The sequence below is a fragment of the Diabrotica virgifera genome, chromosome 5 (assembly GCF_917563875.1).
Source record: "Diabrotica virgifera virgifera chromosome 5, PGI_DIABVI_V3a".
NCBI lineage: Eukaryota > Metazoa > Arthropoda > Insecta > Coleoptera > Chrysomelidae > Diabrotica > Diabrotica virgifera.
Window position 1 is genome coordinate 55,140,092 of NC_065447.1, and position 20,575 is coordinate 55,160,666.

The 20,575-nt window shown below is 33.5% G+C and overlaps 1 protein-coding gene across 2 annotated transcripts in view; it reads right to left on the reverse strand.

Annotated features, from left to right (window-relative positions):
- Nucleotides 1-9,051, reverse strand: part of LOC114339180 (septin-2) — a 129,777-nt gene extending 120,726 nt beyond the window's left edge. Inside the window, exon 1 of one of the 2 annotated variants that reach the window (XM_028289816.2) lies at nucleotides 8,718-9,051. Coding sequence is in view for 1 of the 2 variants with exons in the window: in XM_028289810.2 (XP_028145611.1) it covers nucleotides 8,767-8,773 (7 nt within the window). In the remaining variant the exon portion in view is untranslated. The remainder of the gene's footprint in view (nucleotides 1-8,717) is intronic. The other variant, XM_028289810.2, reaches the window with a different exon arrangement.
- Between the last annotated feature and the right edge of the window lie 11,524 nt (nucleotides 9,052-20,575).

The following is a 20,575-nucleotide window of genomic DNA, read 5'->3' on the forward strand; positions in this document are numbered from 1 at the left end:
CGGAAAAATGAAAGAATACCCATGAACGATCACATCAATCACATATTTTGTATTTGCTGTTTTTTTTTCATAAATAACAAACGAGAGAGATAGATCATTAATAATCTGAATAATATGTGATTGATGTGATCGTTGATGGGTATTATTTCATTTTTCCGACTGTATAAAGGTATAATAGTGAACCCACATTCTGTGCCTTGGTGTTAAAATGGCCAATATTAATGTTTTGCGTTTTGTTTTGTCAATACTGACAAACAGAAAGTGACGGTACTACGAACGACGAAAACGACAAGAAGAGAAAAGAGGAAGAATTTGAACGGGCTTTTAACAAAAGTCGAAAAATAAGCAGATCTCCCTCCTACAGAAAGGAGAAAATGAAGGAGAATGTACAAAAAATTATGGAAATGATGGCAGGAGTAAGTTTAAAAATCGAGGAACAATCAAGAGAACTTAGTGAGATGCATAGAGAGCAGAAAGAATATAGAGATGAAATAAGAAAGCCACAACAGGAAAATATAACATTAAGAGAAGAAAACACGAAACTAAAACAGGCAGTTTATCAAATACAAGAACGGCTTGAAAGTTTAGAAAATCAAAAAAGGCGAAAAAATATAATTATACAGGGTTTGAACATAGATACAAATGGTCCAGATATCCTAAAGCATGCAATGAAAAATTTTATGCAAAAAGAATTAGAAGTAGATGTACAAATAGAAAATATTCTCTAAAGTTAGGGGAAAAAGTTTGTTTGGTTGAGCTTGAAAAGGAAGAAGATAAAAGAAAAATCATGCGAAACAAAACTAAATTGAGAAATCGAGAAGAAGGTCTAGTTTATATCAACGATGATCTATCAAAGAACGACAGAATTGTACAGAAACGTGTCAGACAAAAAGCGCAAGAACTAAGAAAGGAAGGGAGAAAAGTGAAAGTAGGGTATAAGAAAATATATGCCGATCATGAAATATGGCGCTGGGATGGAAAGAACCAAAGCAGTGGTAGAGACCAAAGCAAAAAACTAAGCTACAGCAATGAAAGGAAACAAATGACGACGAAAAATGCAAAGAAGAGGATTACGAACTATGGAAATAAAACAAATCAAGACAGCAATAAAAAAGAAAAGCCGAAAAATGACAAGATACAGTTTGCAACAGAAATAAATGAGACGGAAACGACGCAGGCAATGGACAAGGCAATAAGTAAAAATAACAAAAAGAAAACTAAAGTCAACTTGGGTACATGGAATGTAAGAGGCACATACGAAACAGGAAAACTCAAAGAATTAATTAGAGAAATTAAAAGATATAATGTAGAAATAATAGCTTTACAAGAGACAAAACAATTGGAGACAGAAATAGTAGAAATAGAAGAAATAGTAGAAATTTTTTAAAAGCGGGGGAGAAACCAGAAGGTTAGGAACAGGTTTTATAATACATCGAAAATGGAAGGAAAGAGTAATGGCATTCCAACCAATATCAGATAGATTATGCACAATAAGATTAAAAGGGGACAAACGAAACATAAGTATAATAAATGTACACGCACCGATTGAAGATGCCACAGAAGAAGAAAAAGATGAATTCTACGAACAATTGGAAAGAGAATATGATAAATTACCAGGGTTTGACATCAAAATAATAATGGGAGACTGCAACGCCTAAGTCGGAAAAGAGAATATATACGAGCACATAATAGGGAAATATAGTAAGCATGAGGTGTCGAACGATAATGGCCAAAGAATAATAGGCTTTGCAACAGACAGGCAAATGGTGATAAAAAGCACACAATTACGACGAAAAGATATATATAAAGGAACGTGGATTTCCCCTGATAAAAAGACAGTAAATCAGATAGACCATATTTTAATAGAGAAGAAACATGCAAGCAAAGTAATAAATGTATAGAGCATGAGAGGAGCGGACTGTAACTCGGACCACTACTTGGTGAGAGCAGAATACAAAATCGAGCATAACATAAACAAAAACAATAAAACAAAAGAAACAAGAATGTGTGTGTACTTTGTACGCACGTAAGAAGTTATACTTCTATTATATGATTTAAACGAAATTAATATACTTTTTATTTATACTTTGTTTAAATATTAAACTAACTTATACTTACTACTTCTCAAACATTTTTATTAGAACAGTGCCAAAAATTAAAATAATAAAAGAATAAAACACACACAAACACATTAAACAAGCCACAAATGATGTCTGAACATTAATTGTCGAAAATTTTTTGACTAAATACGTATTTTCTGAAAATACAATTATATAATAAATTAACTTACAATCATAAAATGTATTAAAAAAAAAACAAAAAAGAAAGTTTCTATTGGGACTCGAACCATCGCTGATAAAAGCGGCTGGTATTGGAATTCATTCGCCCTCTCCGCTTAGCCATGGACACTATGTGTCATTATTTACGAAGATCGACTAACTAAACGGATTAAACTTGTGATATTTTGATATTTTGAAAATTGATCAAATTATTTTAATTTTGAATTGAAATGATTTAGAATTGAAAAAATACAACAAAACATACAGTAAAAAAACAATATATTAGGTGAATATTGATAGAAATTTTGATGGTAATCAAATTATATAAATAAAAGTATTACATACTATGTATTTTGGCAGATCAAATAGGTAGGTTTATACCCATGATACATTAACAATTATTACGTACCTGTTGCTTTTAAAAACTATTTAAAAGTCACTACAATATTATAAACTTTTTTGTTTCTGTCCTCACAACAATAAAACTAATATATTATACATTTGTTTACCTTTACCTCCAAACCACAGCTGCCATATCGGATAATTTTTGACATGTCATTTGAACATCCAATCAGAACAAAGTTATAATGCGCATGCGCCGGGCTGATAGGTTTTAACATATAAAAAAATCACCCTCTATCGCCGGTAAAGAAGTATAACTTCAAAAATTGGAAAACAATTCAACATAGGACTACTAAAAGATAACAACACACAGAAGAAGTATGAACAGGGAATAACCAATAGACTAATCAGGGAACAAGAAACGTCAAACCCAGACAAACAATGGGAAAATATAAAAGAAGCAATCTTGAACACAAGTAAAGCAATCCTAGCGAAATCCAAAAGAAAACACAAAACAAAAGATTGGTATGATCAAGAATGTCAAGAAGTAGCAGAAGCAATAAGAAAGGTAAGACGCAAAAATCTCACAAATGACGAAGAAAGCACTAGAAAAGAATACAGAGAATTGAGAAAAATCATGAAAAGAAAATGTAGAAGCAAAAAGAGAAAATACAACGAGAACAAACTGAAAGAAATAGAAGAAAAATTTCATAAAAAAGAAATAAGATCATTCTACCAGGAAGCAAAAAAAATGGAAAGAGGATATCAAAAAAACAACCCATATATGAGAGATGATAAAGGGCTGTTGATAAATGAGCCGGAAAAAATAATGGGAAACTGGCAAAACTATTTCACAGAACTGCTAAATAAAAGCGAAGTACAAAATGAAACAAACCATGAAATTGAAGATGATCAGATAGAAATAGAAATACCCACAGAACAAGAAATAAAGAACGAAATAAGGAGCTTGAAAAATAACAAAAGCTCAGGAATAACAGAAATATCGGCCGAAATGATAAAATCAAGAGGGAAAAGAATACAGAAAGAGATATGACCTGATAAAAAGAATATGGGAAGTAGAAAAAATGCCAGAAGAGTGGACCATAGCAAGGATATGCCCTATACATAAAAAAAGGTGATAGAATGCTATGCGAAAACTACAGAGGCATCTCACTATTAGAAATAGTTTACAAAATCTTGGCACAAAGTATAAGAAAAAGGCTAAGTCAATATTCTTAAAAAATACTGGGAGAATACCAGGCAGGTTTTAGAAACAACAGATCAACGACTGACCAAATATTTGCCTTAAAAGAAATACAGACTACCTGTTACGAACATAAAACAGTACTATATGCTTTGTTCATAGACTTTAAGCAGGCTTACGACACAGTAAATAGACAGCAGATGTACGAACTGATGAAAGAATTGGGGATACCAAGTAAAATTGTCAGGATGGTAAAGATGACGATGGAAAACACAACAAACGAAATAGCTTGGAAAGGGTATACATCCAAAAAGTTTGAAACCAAGGAAGGATTACGACAAGGAGACCCACTATCAACAACGATATTCAATCTAACATTGGAAGGAATAATCAGGAAAAGCAGAATAAACATGCAAGAAACGATATTTAAAAACAGCCACCAATGCATAGCATTTGCAGATGATCTGACGCTATTAGCAACAAGCAAAAAATAACTACAAAAGTTAATGAAAAACGTATTAACAAGCCAAAAAATTCGGACTTAAAATAAATGAAGAGAAGACAAAGTATATGATAATGGGAGAGATCCAAAAAGAAAAAGAGAATAACATCATAGTACAAATAGATAGAGAAAGGACATAGTCGTTCAAAAGAGCCAAAGAAATTATTTACCTGGGAGCCAAAATAGATGAAAATGGTCATGAAGAAGGGGAGATAAAGGCAAGAATAGCCAAAGGAAATAAAAAATATGGAGCATTACGCACATTATTGAAATCCAAATACGTATCAAGAAAAACAAAAATAAGAATTTATAAGACTGTTATCAGACCTACAGTAACATACGCATGCGAAACATGGGTGCTCAAAAAGTCAGAAACAGACCTTTTAGAAAGATGGGAGAGAAAAATGCAAAGAGCAATATATGGAGGTGTGAAAATAGAAGGTCAGTGGAGAAGAAGGATCAATAAAGAATTGGAAGAATTATATCAAGAGCCAGCGATCACGACGACGATCAAAGCACAGAGAATACGATACTTGGGGCACATCGAGAGAATGGGAAGTAAACGAATGTCAAAAATGGTACTTTCACGAAGACCAATACAAAAGAGGAGGAAAGTCAGGCCAAGGAAAAGATGGAAGGACAGTGTGTATGAAGACTTGAAGAAAAGTAACATTGAGAGATGGAAAGAACTAGCATTGGACAGAAGGAGATGGAGAGAGGTGGTGAAGGAGTGTATAAAAAGACTGAAGTGTAACTAAATAAAATTTATAAGTTTATTTATTATATTATTTATGTAACCAGAAATGTAAACATTTTAGCCTTAGGCCTACAAGGCCTGTTGCGCTTAATAAATAAAATAAATATTTGTCAATATTAAATTTTAAATAAAGCTGTACAAAATAGTAAAATATTGACATTGGCCCTTTTAGCACCAAGCCACAGATATATTTTAAGCGGGAGATCGTATTTTTACTTTCTCTATTCTCTCCGTCTTTTCATACTCAGTGGTACCATCGATTTTATAAAGATTCATCAATGCTACCAACAGAACTTAAAGCGCCAAATTAAAAAAAAATGTGTTATTTTTTAAAGATATCAAATGAAACTCTATGACGTAGAGGTTGCTCAGAAGATCGTTTTCGATGTTAAATACGTTCTAAGCGAGCACAAAACACCCAAGTATCAAGTTTTGACTAATTATTTATCAAAATTATCGAAAACTCCAGGAGACGAGGTAAACAGTAGGTACCCTGGGCATCAGGTACTCAGAAGATCACTTCCGATGTCATATTCGTCATCAGCGACCCCAAAAACCCCCCGAGTAATGATTTTTGACTAAGTTTTTAATGAATTTGACGAAAACTCCAGGAGACGAAGTAAGTAGGTACCCTGGGCACCAGATACTCCAGAGATCACTTCCTATGTCATATTCGTCATCAGCGACCCCAAAAACCCCCCGAGTAATGATTTTTTACTAAGTTTTTAATGAATTTGACGAAAATTCCAGAAGACGAGGTAAACACTAGGTACCCTGGACACCAGGTACTCCGGAGATCACTTACCTTACGACGTCATATTCGTTTTCAGCGACCCCAAAAACCCTCGAGTAACAAAATTGAACTCATTTCTGTTTGAAATGCACTTTAAGAATGCATTTTTTGTATGCACAAATGCAGTTTTTAAATATTATCTCACAGCTATGAGTCACAAAGTTTCTTGGCGCATTCACGAATCGAATGCAAAAAGAATTATTAAGATCCGTCTTGTCCTTTTTTTTCGGAGGTTCAGTGCTTTATTGCTTCGACTAAAAGGCAATCTACAATTTTAGGATTCATATGCGTTTAAGTTTATTTGATAATATACCGGGTGGACCAAAAGTCAGTTAATTGTTTTGTATATTAATAAAAGCAAAAATAACTGAAGTAAAAAAAACTTTTATTGTAAATATGTAGGTACAAAGAAATGCATGCTTTACATTTTATGTTCAAAATGTAAACCACCTTCATCAATACATTTTAGGCAACGCTTATGCACAGTGAAACAAGTCTTTCTACAGACTTCCAAGTCCAAGTTGGCACGGAGAACTTTAAATTGGCAAAAACTTTATTTTTAAGTACTCCCCACAAGTAAAAGTCACAGGGCTTCAAATCTCTCGAAAGCGCGGGCCATTCAATTGTGTCTCTTCTCCCTATCCAATAACTAAACTGGTCATTTGGAAACTCACGAACTTGCAATCCGTAATGAGGCGGTGCACCGTCTTGCTGAAAATATCGAATACCTTGTAACTGTGGATTATTTACAAGGCCCTTCACAGAGCATGATATATTTTTTTGGAGACACCGCAAACTTGCGTGTGACTTTTTTTGATAGCGTTAACTGACTTTTGCTCCACCCGGTACTATAGTTATTACGCATATGAATCCTAAAATTATAGATTGCCTTTCTAAAACAGTTTTAATTTAATCTCTCTAATATTCGGTTGCAAATTATTTTTGATAAAATCGGCATCACCGCGCTAAAAACTCTCATAATAACTGCATTGCCTATGTTCCTTATACTGTAAAGTCAAACTGTGTTTTTTCTCAAAGTTCACCACACCCTATGGAATATTCTAGCATTTATAAAACACTGAAATTAAAACCCAACTATAGCCTCATATTTTCTTAACATTCTGTTTTTTCATTCATTCGCCTATGTTGGAAAATAAAAAAGTTAGGTACCTACTTTAACAACTAGCCTCCTTTTTCGTCAATACAGGGTGTTTTTTTAAATAAGTATGGCAGACTTTAAGGGGTAATTCTGCATGAAAAAATAATGACAGTTTGCTTTATAAACGTATGTCTGCAAATGCTTCGTTTCTGAGATAGGGGGTGTAGATTTAAATAATTAAAAAAAAATCACTTAAATCGGACAACCAATTTTTAAAGGTGGCGCGTTAATTTCTTGGAGAAGTGTAGTTGTAAAAACTGTGTATTGAGATACAGATATAGAATAGAATCTCGTTATTTGATCCAAATACTCATTTTGCAACGAAAAAAATGGTAAATTAGTTTAAATGTTTGTTTTTTAGATTTGTTGCTATGTATTTCCATTGCATATTTATAAATTATTCAAAATCGAAGCAGGGGCAAAATGTTGGACAAGGAATAACATTTTATTTATCATTTTACGTTATGTTATAGATACGCAACATGAATGACTCGTGATGATGAAACAGAGTCGAAACTTTTTGGATATTTTCATTTGAAAATATTTCGTAAAAATTGTTTTTACATAATATTGGTACTCTTGTTTAAACACGATCATCTCAACCCTTATCATTGAATTTCAAAAGTGTCATTTTGGCTGTCATATAATTGTTATTAGTTATATAGGTCTGGATCCCGCGTATGAAAAAAAAGTTGATTAATAGCAAGCTGAAAATTTGTTAATAGCTTAAGGGTGTCTAGTCGGATAAACTTTGATATATGGGAAAACAGGAACAAGGGCAGTTTTAATTGTGGAACAGGTTAAAAATTTGGAACGGTCAGACCACCAAAACGGCACATTTATTTTGTCCGACAGAATATACTTAAACTCTCCGAACAGAGATTAAACTCTCATGCAAAAATCACACTGCTATTTATCACCTGTCATAATTCCTGTCATTTTACATATTCTACATGTTCCACTCATTAAAACGCCCCTTTGGTGATAAATAGCAGTCTGATTTTTGCATGAGAGTTTAATCTCTGTTCGGAGAGTTTAAGTCTGTTCTGTCGAACAAAATAAATGTGTCGTTTTAGTGGTCTGACCGTTCCAAATTTTTAACCTGTTCCACAATTAAAACTGCCCCTGTTCCAGTGTTCCCATATATCAAAGTTTATCCGATTAGACACCCTTAAGCTATTAACAAATTTTCAGCTTGCTATTAATCAACTTTTTTATATACGCGGGATCCAGACCTATTAATATGTCATTTCTTCGGACTTTGGGACAGACTTATTTTTGCTATAAAAATCTAGTGTATTTTTGCATAATGGCAACTTTTTATCGAGTTGTATTTGATCTCAAAATAATAGTTTTATCAAAATAACTTTACGTTAGCCTATTTTTTATAAAAGATGCTAAATGATAGATAGCTGTTTTCCTTGCACAATTTGTGCAATTTACTTTTTGACAAATTACAAAAATCTTCGAGTATTTTTTTATACTAAATTGATTGAATGTCATTTTTAAGAGAGTAACTAGTAATGAGTTTTAAAAATTCCATTTCCAAATGTAAAAAAAGATTGAAATGAAAAATCCCTATTTCTTATTGCATAGTGATATTAGAAAAAATCCAGACAGTTTAATAGTAAAAGAAAGGTAGTACATTCATCCCAAATTTAGAAACTATACAAAAAATTACCTGAAGCAGAACAGAATTCATTCAATTGTTGCACTATTTTCCATCTTACCTGACATTTCCTCCGGTTTTTTTCAAACACGCACGTCGCACACACTAATACTAATCTCACTCTCCTCAACGCGTACTCGCGTACTGAGCTGAGGGAACCACAACTTTCCGCTGCTACACGGTACTCGCTTCTATTTTATTATAATTTGGCCATTTTTTCGTGATTAATATTCACCGAGAGTACCTAAACGACGACGCTCGGTTCACACACAATTTCAATCTCATTTCGTGACGGGATGGGTGTTGGGTGTACTGAGAGAGAACTAGGATCGTCCGGGTTTTAGAAGCTCCGCCGGTTCTTGTCGACTTACTATAGCGGCACAGACAAGTAGTTGAGGATTCGCGAGTGCTGTTATAGATACAGGTGCGGATCTGATAAATATCGACCTATTAAAAATAATAAAGGGTTATAATTTAATAATAACGGAAATAGACTAATACCTATAAATCTATGTACCTACACAATTTGACCTGGAAGTTATGCATGGATTGTAAGTCCTCAAAAATATAGTTACATTTTACAGGGCCGCTCCGTCTACGTGTGCAATGTGTGCGGCGCACACAGGCGCCAAAAATTAAGGGGCGCCACTAGAGTTTTCGCAAAAATTTTAGGCGGATCAAAATATCGTTAAATCTCGTATCTTATCCATTTTTTTTTAGCTTCTACCAAACGTTGGAGTATCATAAAACAACACTTTACAAGTCTGGCTTTAAAGCATTTTTCTAATACACGCTGGTCCAGCAGAATTTATGCTTCAACTTCAAAGCCATTATACAAAAATTTGTCAGAAATGTAATATGCTTTATGTGATATAACGCATTAGGATAAAGATCGTGATTGAAATTATCAAGCTAGATGTTTAGGAGATAAAATATCAACATTTACATTCATATTAGTGATGTAACGAATATTCGTATTCGCATTCGCATTCGCGAATATCCGCATGTATTTGCATATTCGCATTCGCGTTCGCATTCGCAAAATTTGTGCGAATGTTTTGCGAATATGAATATCAAAAAAAATAATTTGAAAATAATGTTAGATTAATAAAATCAAAATCTATTTATTCTTTTTCTCATCTTTTTTTATTAAAAAAAGGTAACTTAACCTCGTTTAATCAGATTATTAGCCTTCACGTTGTTTTATTATTTGGTATAATGTAATAAAGCTTAAGATTCAGATTGATTTATAATAAATATCAATTAAATTCTCATTATAAATTTAGAAAACATTTCAAAAATAGAAACAAATTAAAAAAAACTGAACATTCGCATTCGCATCCGCATTCGCGAATGTCGTTATTAGACAGGGCCTATTTTACCACTAGGCCCATGAGGCCCCTGCCTCGGGCCCGCATTTTAATGGGGCCCGAAAACATCACTAAAAGAAAATTTTTATTAAAAAAAAAATAAATTTTCAAAATGATTTCATTTTACGAACAGGAAATGATAAATGATAACAAATTAGGTTAGAGTTATATTCATAAACCATAAACCAAAAGTGCAATAACAGAAGGTATAATAGATTGCCTTGTCGGCACCAATAACAATAAGCAAAATTTATACACCACTCCGAAGGATTACAGATGCAAGAGGTAGGATTAAAAAGAGGTATCGTCACGTATTGTCATATTTATTTAAAATGCACTTTTAAATTTAATATTTAGTTTGATGTTTAATGCCGTTTTATGCAAAGATAAGGTATTGCTTGATTGTATGTATTAGTTTTCAGTCCTGTGCGTTTTAAGTTAGTTCAACTAATCTATTCATTAATCATTAGTCGTTTTATTAAATTTCTTTAAACACCTATTTTTCTTATCTAAGTAATCGTTTCGTGACTTATCATGAGTTACAATCATTTAAGTGACAGTGAAAAACGAAAAAAGCAAAAATTAAGAGAACTGAAACAGCTGGCACAAAAAGATGCAATATTATCTTATTTTACACCTCAAAACAGTGAGCAAAAAAAGGAAGTTCGTCCTCCCATTATGTTCTTCTTCTTCTTGTTCTATGGCACCATAACCCAAATTGAGCCTTGGCCTCCTTTATTTTTTGCCTCCACACTTTTTTATCTGTGGCTGCTCTTATCCATACACGGACTTCTAAAAATGCTTGTGCATCGCTGGTTACTGTGTCTTCCCAGCACTTTCTAGTCTTTCCAACCGGTCTCTTTCCCTGCATCCTAGCGTTCATTGCTTTTTTTGGTAGCCTATCCTCTCCCACTCTTATCACATGTCCAGCCCATTGCAATCTTTGTATTCTAATGAAGTCTGACAGGGGTGTTTCCTTATAAAGTTGATAAAGCTTGTTGTTGTTTCGAATTATGAAGATTCCGTTTTCCCTCACAGGTCCTAGTATTCTCCTCAGTACTTTCCTTTCGAATGTGTCGAGTTTGTTTTTGGATGTTTCTTTCAGGACCCATACTTCACTGCCATAGCATGCTATTAGTCGAATTAAGGTTTTATAGATTCTCATCTTTGTATTTCGGTAGACACTTTTAGACCGAAATATATTGGAGGGGACTAAATAAGCTCTGTTTGCCTGCGGTATTCTTTTCCGTATTTCTCCATTTTTTGATCTGTCGGCATATATTTCTACTCCCAGGTATGTAAACTTTCCAACCGTTTCAATGTCATCTTCAGATTTAATGTTTTGTGGGACTATATTTTTTCTTGTCGTCTGTATTATTATTTTTGTTTTTTTTCTTTGTTAATTTCCAGACCTAGCCTTTTCGTTTGCTTTTTTAACTCTGCGTATGTTTCCTGTGCTGATGTCCATGTTCTACTCATAATATTACTATCATCGGCATAAGAGGCCAGTTAAACGGTTCTGTTGGTCAGGAGGTTTCCTCGTCCAGTTTGCATTTGCCTAACCGCATACTCCAGTGCCAGGTTAAACAATGTTGGGGCCAGCCCATCTCCTTGCTTCAATCCCTGCGAGACTTTGAAAAAGTCTGTCCGGTGGTTTTGTACTCGTACACATTCCTGAGTTTCATACATTGTGGCTTTAATGAGTCTAATTAGCTTGTGTGGTATTGCCAATTCAGCCAATATATGAACAGCTTATTTCAGAAAGGGACCTAAGTCAGTCTTTTGTTATTTTTGGTTAAGAGTGTTAATTTTTGTTAATTAAGTTAAGTTTTGTTAATTCACTATGATGGTAGACATATAGTTTATTGTAGAAAGGAACCAGGTTAAATATATTATAATAATAGACAAATCGTATGGCGTACTTCTCGTTTACTACAGAAAGGCAGTTTATATCGAGACAGTTTTTTGCATATTATACATATTATCTCGAAAGTTAGTTAACATGAATCGAGTCCCTTTCTGAAATAAGTTGTTCATATAGTATAGTCTGTTCCTTTTGATTGAGTCGTATACCTGTTTGAAGTCTACAAACATGTTGTGAACATGAATGCCGTGTCCCATGATTTGCTCAAGACCTGCTTGACTGTAAATATTTGATCCACTGTCGATCTTCCCCGTCTGCAGCCCGTCTGATACTCTCCAATTAATATTTTCTACAGTGGTTGGAGCCGCTGGTTTATAATATACTTACGTGAGGACTTTTAACCCGGTCTATATAGACATTTCAAATAACAAAAATTGCCGGAGAGCCAAATTTTGGTGGAGAGCTAGGGTATACCATAACAAATAAAGTTTAAAAAGTCCCCATCGATCCCATGTGTGCGTCAAAAGTTATTCGGGGTCAAAGGTCAAAATTTGAGATTGTTTGGATTTTTTTTCGAAAACGGTTAGTTTTATCAAAAAAAAAACCTTAAACCAAAGTTGTAGATCTTAACATTCTCTACAAAAATAGTCCTTACTATTTTTTTCCTAAGAGTTGCCATTCCTGAGATATCGCGATTCAAAGAGTCACATTATACATGATATCTTTTCATCAGTCAAATCTTTTTTTTTTCGAATAATTTAAGTACTGACGTTTTGCCCCTTCTGTACATTGCAGACGTAGTGTCGCAGCCGGTTATCGCATGTAAAAATAAAATGTACTTTTGCCATTTGGGATAAGCCGATAAACTATTCGAAGAATATATCTCTGTTCGCTGTTGAGGCCTTCCAGGTTTCAGAAAATAAATAACTTTATCTACTGGAGTCCTTGCAGTAATCAGTACAAACAAATCAACATCTTCACCAACTACAATTGTTGTGTTTGTTGCCTTAAATGTTTCAATTGCTGTCTCAATTATAATGACATCTGCGTCATTTTTAGCTTGTTTCACTTCAATATTCGCAGCTGTTAATTTGCCTGCGGACAATACTGTAGCCATTGCCTATAATAGACAATCTGTTCTTTTTTAAACAATGGTATAGCCAAATGTTTTTCAATGACACGTGGATAGAGGAAATTCAGTTTGGGACTGATTACCTTTTGAAGAAATATTTTCAGAATAGTATAATATACTATATTTCATAAGAGAGACACAAATAGGCATTTATACTTGTCTTAAGGGCCACATATGTAATATACGTGGCTTATATTATGTGCATATAATGTATAAAGTAACTTTTAAAATCGCGATATCTCAGGAATGGTAACTCTTAGGAAAAAAATTGTAAGGACAATTTTTGTAGAGAATGTTAAGATCTACAACTTTGGTTTGAGGTTTTATTTGATAAAACTTACCGTTTTCGAAAAAAATCCAAAAAATCTCAAATTTTGACCTTTGACCCCGAATAACTTTTGACGCACACATGGGATCGATGGGGACTTCTTAAACTTTATTTGTTATGGTATACCCTAGCTCTCCACCAAAATTTGGCTCTCCGGCAATTTTTGTTATTTGCCAAGCATTTTGATGTCTAAGTTGACCGGATTATTTATAATAATATGCTGTAGATAGTAGAGAAATTCCACGGTAGTTTTTGCACTTTAAACAATTCAACAATGTTTAATTATTTAAATATAAATTTTATTTATTGTTAATAAAAATTTAAATCTCTGGTGCAACTATATTTCTATTAAATAATTAATACATTTAAAAAATTATTATTACTATTAAATTTTTGTTAGGGGCCCGAAAATTATGTAGTGCCTCGGGCCTGATTTGAAGTAAAATAGGCTCTGTTATTAGATATTCGCATTCGTATTCGCGAATGTTCAAAAAAACGACATTCGTTACATCACTAATTCATATGCTCAGTTGTTCAGTCTACACACCTATGGTATAAATTTCTGATGAAAGTTAACTTCGTTAACAGAAGAACCCTCAGAAACCTCTCTCTGGGCTCCCTGTCAAATGCTCTGAAACTTTGGGTTCTAGTAGTCCTTGATGTGTAGAACAAAATACTCAATGAACCCCTAGCTCCAAAAAATCATGGTTTTAAGATATAAACCTCTGAGGTTATACAGTGAGGACGTTTTGAGTTAGAATAAATTAATTTACTCGAGAATGGGCGACTCTGTAGATAAATACCGAATCAGGTCGATTTTTGTTTTTAGATTATAATTTTTTGGAATATATATCATACGATGATTTTTCTAAATGAAAATAGGGGTCGTGCGATAGCTCATTCGAAAGGTTATTCTATTCTCTATTCACTAATATAAACATTAACGTAATTATTTATACAGGGTGCCCAAATAAAATGTTTTTGAAATAAATTCCTTGAGACAAATTCCCATAAAAAAACTGACAGTTCGATTACGAACATAAAAACGAACCGATTTTGGATCCTAAAATGCCATACAAAGTTAATTTCTTTCATTGTGTTCTCGAGCAAGCATCAATGTCAGTAAATGAAAGATTTTCGCATTGGAAAATCATGTTAATTCTTTCAAACTCTTATATAATTTAAACGATAGTGCAGAAAACTCACAATTAAAACTATTGTGTAGAAATTTGAAACAAACTGAGATTTAATGATTATCTATATATTATAGAGGGAGACGATTTGTTTAAAGAATTATCTGAATTATACAGTTTCAGCCTTTGTTAAAAGAATAATTAAATAATGATGTTTGTAAAATTTTAAAATATATATTTTTAATGGAATTAACTGTTTCTTCTTCTTGATGAGCCTATCCGCGACGAATGTTGCCAATCACCATGGCAATCTTTATCTTAGCTTATGTTGTGTTGAAGCAGGTTGTGAGGTATTTTAACCAGGATGTTTTTTTTCTTGATGGACCTCGCTTTCCAAAAATATTTTTCCTTGCATAGCAGGGCATATCTAGATTTATTTCGCATAATGTGTACAAAGTATTTTAACTTCGAGATTTGATGGTGCTCAGTACCTCTCGATTCTTCTTCATTTTTCTGAGGACCTTCTCATTTGTGACTCGGTGAGTCCACGGGATTTTAAGAATTCTACGGTATAGCCACATCTCAAAGCTTCCAATTGCACATATCTTCGTTCAAGGTCCACGATTCAACACAAAAGGACATAGAAGACGTAGCATCGCAGAATTCTTACTTTTATACCAAGAGAGAGGTTGTGACTCTTGAAGAAGGCCCCCATCCGGTTGAAGGTGGATCTAGCTTTTCCGATGCCCGCTCTTATTTCTTGATTGTTAGTCCATTCTTCATTTATTATGGTGCCGAGGTAGTTGTGTGCGTCACTCTTTCTACATGGGTTTGGTTGATTTAGAGTTGCCCTTTTGTTATCTTTTTCTTGCTAGTGATCATAAGCTTTGTCTTCATGATAGGTCTTCTAGGCAGGGCCGCCGAGAGGGATGAGCGGGCCCCGGTAAACAGTGAAGGGCGGGCCCCCGGCAAAAAGTGAAGAGCGAAAAAAATTGTTTAATTTTTATAGAAATAAAATTATTAATAATATAATAACAAACATTTTAAATATAAATTTTATTAAATTTTGATTATATTTATAATAGTGAAAATATTTATAATACAGGTGTTTTTCGAGTTTTCTGATCGGTAAAAATGTCTCTAATTTTCGAAAAATCGCATGATTTTGCCAAATCATTCTCAATTCACAAAGTTGATAGGCAGCTAACCGATCCTGTTTCATTGTAACTATGATTACCTCATAGCATTTTTTATGTGAAAAAGAAAACTACAGGATCTTTCTGCTTCTGCAACTGTCACCGGTAATGTGCAAAATATTCTTAACGCAATAACAATTCAAATTTGAGATGTTTAATTTTATTAAGCAAATCTATTGGAGAAAGTTGAGATTCACCAATATTATCAGTGTATATCGCTCTCAAATGGAAAATTTCATCTATTAATTCTACACTGATGTCTTCTTTATAAAACTCGCGCAATACATAAATATCATTTTTTTTAATATTGTCTTCATCTTCATCTCGGAATATCCATAAAATTTTAAATAGCGAATGAATTTTATTTTCCGCATTCAATTTTCTGGTTAAATTGCTTATTATAAGATAATTATGACAACATTAAATAAACTTACGTGCATAGAAATCGGCCCACTTAAAAATTTGGTTATATTTGATATCTCATATTTCCTAAACGTGTTGGCCGATTTAAGTGATATTTTGAACATGTTATAACCTGATTCTTTAACAATACGACTGTAATAATATTGTTGCTAAAGAGATAAATTTTCATTGTATACCGGGTGTACCAGTCAAACTGTGTTTTTTTCTCAAAGTTCGCATCACCCTGTGGAATATTCTAGCATTTATAAAATACTGAAATTAAAACCCAACTATAGCCTCAGGTTTTCTTAACATTCTGTTTTTTGATTCATTCGTTTATGTTGGATAATAAAAAAAGTTAGGTACTTTAACAACTAGACATGTTCTTCATCAATAAAAAAAGTTAGGTACTTTAACAACTAGACATGTTCTTAAATAATCGTCAGTTTGTAAGAAAAAATTCAATATCCCGTATCTCGGAAACGAAACATTTGCGGACATACGTTTATAAAGCCAACTGTCATTATTTTTTCATGCAGAATTACCCCTTAAAGTTTGTCGTACTTATTTAGAAATACCGTGTATTGATGAAAAACATGTCTAGTTGTTATAGTACCTAACTTTTTTATTATCCAACATAAACGAATGAATCAAAAACAGAGTGTTAAGAGAACCTAACGCTATAGTTGGGTTTTAATTTCAGTATTTTATAAATGCTAGAATATTCCACAGGGTGATGCAAACTTTCCGAAAAAAACACAGTTTGTTTGGTACACCCGGTATATAATGCAAATTTACCTGTTTAGCAACAATATTATTACAGTGGTATTTCTAAAGAATCAGGCTATAACATGTTCTAAAAATCACTTAAATCGGCTAACACGTTTAGGAAATATGAGACATCAAAAATTACCAAATTTAAGTGGGCCGATTTCTATGCACGTAAGTTTATTTTCCAGCGAAATATTGCGTCGAGCTCAAAATTATCAGTCGCATCACTACTATGATAGGCCCAGGCAATTCATCAAAAATCTCACAGGCTTTTTGCGCAGTTTTTCTTTATTTGATGTAAATACTGGATTTATTCCATAATTGCTGGTAACTAATTTAGATTCTTCAACATAGATTCTTCTGATTTTTTGTAAATCTTCTAGAAGCCCTGATATATTTTTAATCTCCATATCCATACCATAGTTTTATCTGACTGCACTGTAGTATGTACTTGACTCCTGTGATTTATTGCTGTTAAAATTTTAAACCAAATCGCTTAAAGGTCATAATATTAAATATAGCCGAGTATTACGGACGACGCATTATGGACATAAAGTGAAGAGCAAAAAAAAAACGGAAAAAATTACGTCTTTGGTCTGGTCGACGCCGGGCCCCTTACATCGCTGGGCCCCGGTAAAATGTACCGGCTGTACCGCCCTCTCGGCGGCCCTGCTTCTAGGTTGTCCGCAAATATTATGGTGTCATATCCATACCTGATGTTATTTAGCAGGTACCCGTTTAGTAGAATTCCTTTTTCAGTTTCGTTCAAAGCTTCGATAAATATTCTTTCAGAGTAGATATTGAAAATTAGAGTGTACAAAATACAGCCTTGCCGCGCTCCACGCATCATGTTCACGTATTCGGTGTGTTCACCTTCAACACTAAGGTTTGCAGTATGATTCCAGTAAATGCTGGAAGGCGCGAAAAGTGAATTTTTTCTGAAATAGATATTTATTTTCAAGTTTACCTGTATCTTTAGTTATTTATGTTGTCCCAAAAAGATTTATTTTTACTTATTTATTTTAACTTAGTTTATTTTCCTGATGCATATATGAGAATTTTTAGTTATTTTTGTTTGGTTACAATAAGTAATTGTTCATTTTCGCATTATTTAATTTAACAAGACGATTTAAAAGATGCATATTTTTGGGCGCCTTAAATGTTTTGCACACAGGCGCTAACACGTGCTGGCGCGGCACTTACATAAATATAATTGGCGACAGGACATAAGACAATTGAAATCAATTCATTATAGTTGAGCAGATATCAGAAGTGAAAATACAACACACCCGCACCCGTTTATACAGGAGGCGCCACCGTAGTATGCGGTCTACCGTCGCGTTTCTCCTATAGCTTGCCGTCTACCAAGGGATAACATGTGCGGCTAAACAACACCATAATCTTTGCTCAGAAGGGTTCGCACACAGTAATGAAAGGCAACAAACCGTTTGTAGACAAAATGTTTATTGCTAAGTAGTAATAAACATTTTTGAGGAATATACAATAAACTTATTTCTATTTTTTACTATCAATAACACCATAATCTTTTCCCAGAAGAATTGGCGCAAAATTAGTTATGACTTGACTATGCGAGGAAGAAAACCTGTTTCTCGCATTTTTAAGGGACGGGGCCCGTATAGATAGGGTAATAATTAAAAGGTACACTACACGTGTGCTAAGATTTTCTAAAAAAAAGTCTACATCAGAAAAAAATGTGTAGTTTTATTTTGTTATAAATAAGTTACTTTATTATAACAAAGCTAAACCATTTTTGGCATTTAGTAATACGTTAATTAGGTGGCTCTACTCGAGTTTCTTCGGATTCAAAAAAATAAAGGACATTGTTCTCAATGGGAAGTCGAGAAAATACATTTTTTTAATGTATTTTGTACAAATGGTACTAATGTAGGTACCAATTTTTAACTTTGAAATTCTATTTTCTTGAACCTAGTTTTTGATTGTGATTTAAGTGTACCGAAATAAAAAGGTAATGATTCTATGATCCTATTGTTTATATCATCGTCGCAAATGCTGAACAACTGTGACCGGTTGTATCTCAGAAACCACTCCTTCCAATTCAACTTCCTGCATCCTGTCGCCTTCTTTCCAATACCGTTTTCTTTATTTAATTCAATCTAATAGCTGCCGAGATATTCTATTGTTTATAAGCCAAAAAATTATTTATAACATTCCTGAGGCACCCCAAATAGTCCAATTTCAATTCTGTATAGTAAGTTAGATACTAAGTATAGTGCCTTTTTATACGAAAATCATAGTTATTCTGGTGTATCATAATTATTCTGGTTATTATTGCGACCGTGAATTTTTAATTAACAATTTAATTGTTGCTAAACTATTTGTTAGTCGGCTTCAGCATAATATAATCTACTACAAAAAATCTTTTCTAGCACCAAGCTATTTAATTATTAATAAATAATTACTTTCCTAAAATTTTAGTTAAAAATCCAAGATTTTGTTGGGAAACCCCGGATTTTCCGAGGAAAATTTTCATCGAAGGAAATCGGAAAAAATATCCCTGTGCACAGTTAAATTACGGTAAATTTTTAACTGAGTGTTTTTGGTCTAAAGTTAAAATCTTCGAAGTTACAGAGTAATAATAATTGGAAAAAATAAGAATTAGGTGCGCTATATAGAAACCTATTTTACATTACATTGATAGTTTCCCACCTTAAGATGTATCGGAGTCAAACTGTCACCGGAAAATTTTATAAAATTGTGATTACTGCGTCTTTTTAGTAAACTAATATGTTATATTTTCTGTTATATTTTCTCCACCCTTTTTTATGGGGTTGAGTCCTGGCTTATCGGAAGATATTCTAGGCGACTACCAATGCGGCTTTCGAAGTGAAAGGTCAACAATAGATCAAATATTTACCATCCGACAAATATTAGAAAAAACTGGGAATTCAACCGAGATGTACACCAAATCTTCGTAGATTTCCAGCAAGCATATGACTCGATAAAAAGAAGCAGACTATGGCTAGCAATGCTAGAAATGGGAATACCAAGAAAATTAGTGCAGCTCACTCAAATGTGCGTGGCAGACTCATATGCACAGGTACAGATAGGAAACAGAACATCGATGCCATTTAGTATAACATCAGGGCTTAGACAAGGAGACCCTTTATCACCATTGCTATTCAATTTGGCTTTAGAATACGCAATAAGTAAAATATCGTCTGAACTAACAGGGGGATTCGCAAATCGAGGATCAAAACTATTGTTGGCCTTTGCCGATGATCTAGATGCAGTCGCTCATTCTACAAGAGACGTAAGAGAGGTATTTTCACAGCTCGAGGAGGAAAGAGGTAACCTGGGCCTTCGAATAAATGAAGAGAAGACGAAATATATGCTGGTGACCAAAAATCCAAGACCAAGAGTTAGGCAGAACGTAACTATTAATGACCACAACTTTGAAGTAGTAAAAGAGTTTAAATATCTGGGAGCAGTAATCACAGAGGACAATCACATAGAAAAAGAGGTCTCAGCAAGAATAGCTGCGGGAAATAGAGCATTATACTCCCTATCATCATTATTAAGATCTAAGCTGCTGAAAAGACAATCTAAATTAAGACTGTACATGTCAATTATTCGCCCAGTTGTTACACATGGGAGTGAAACATGGACTCTACATCAGCAAGAAATAAATAAAT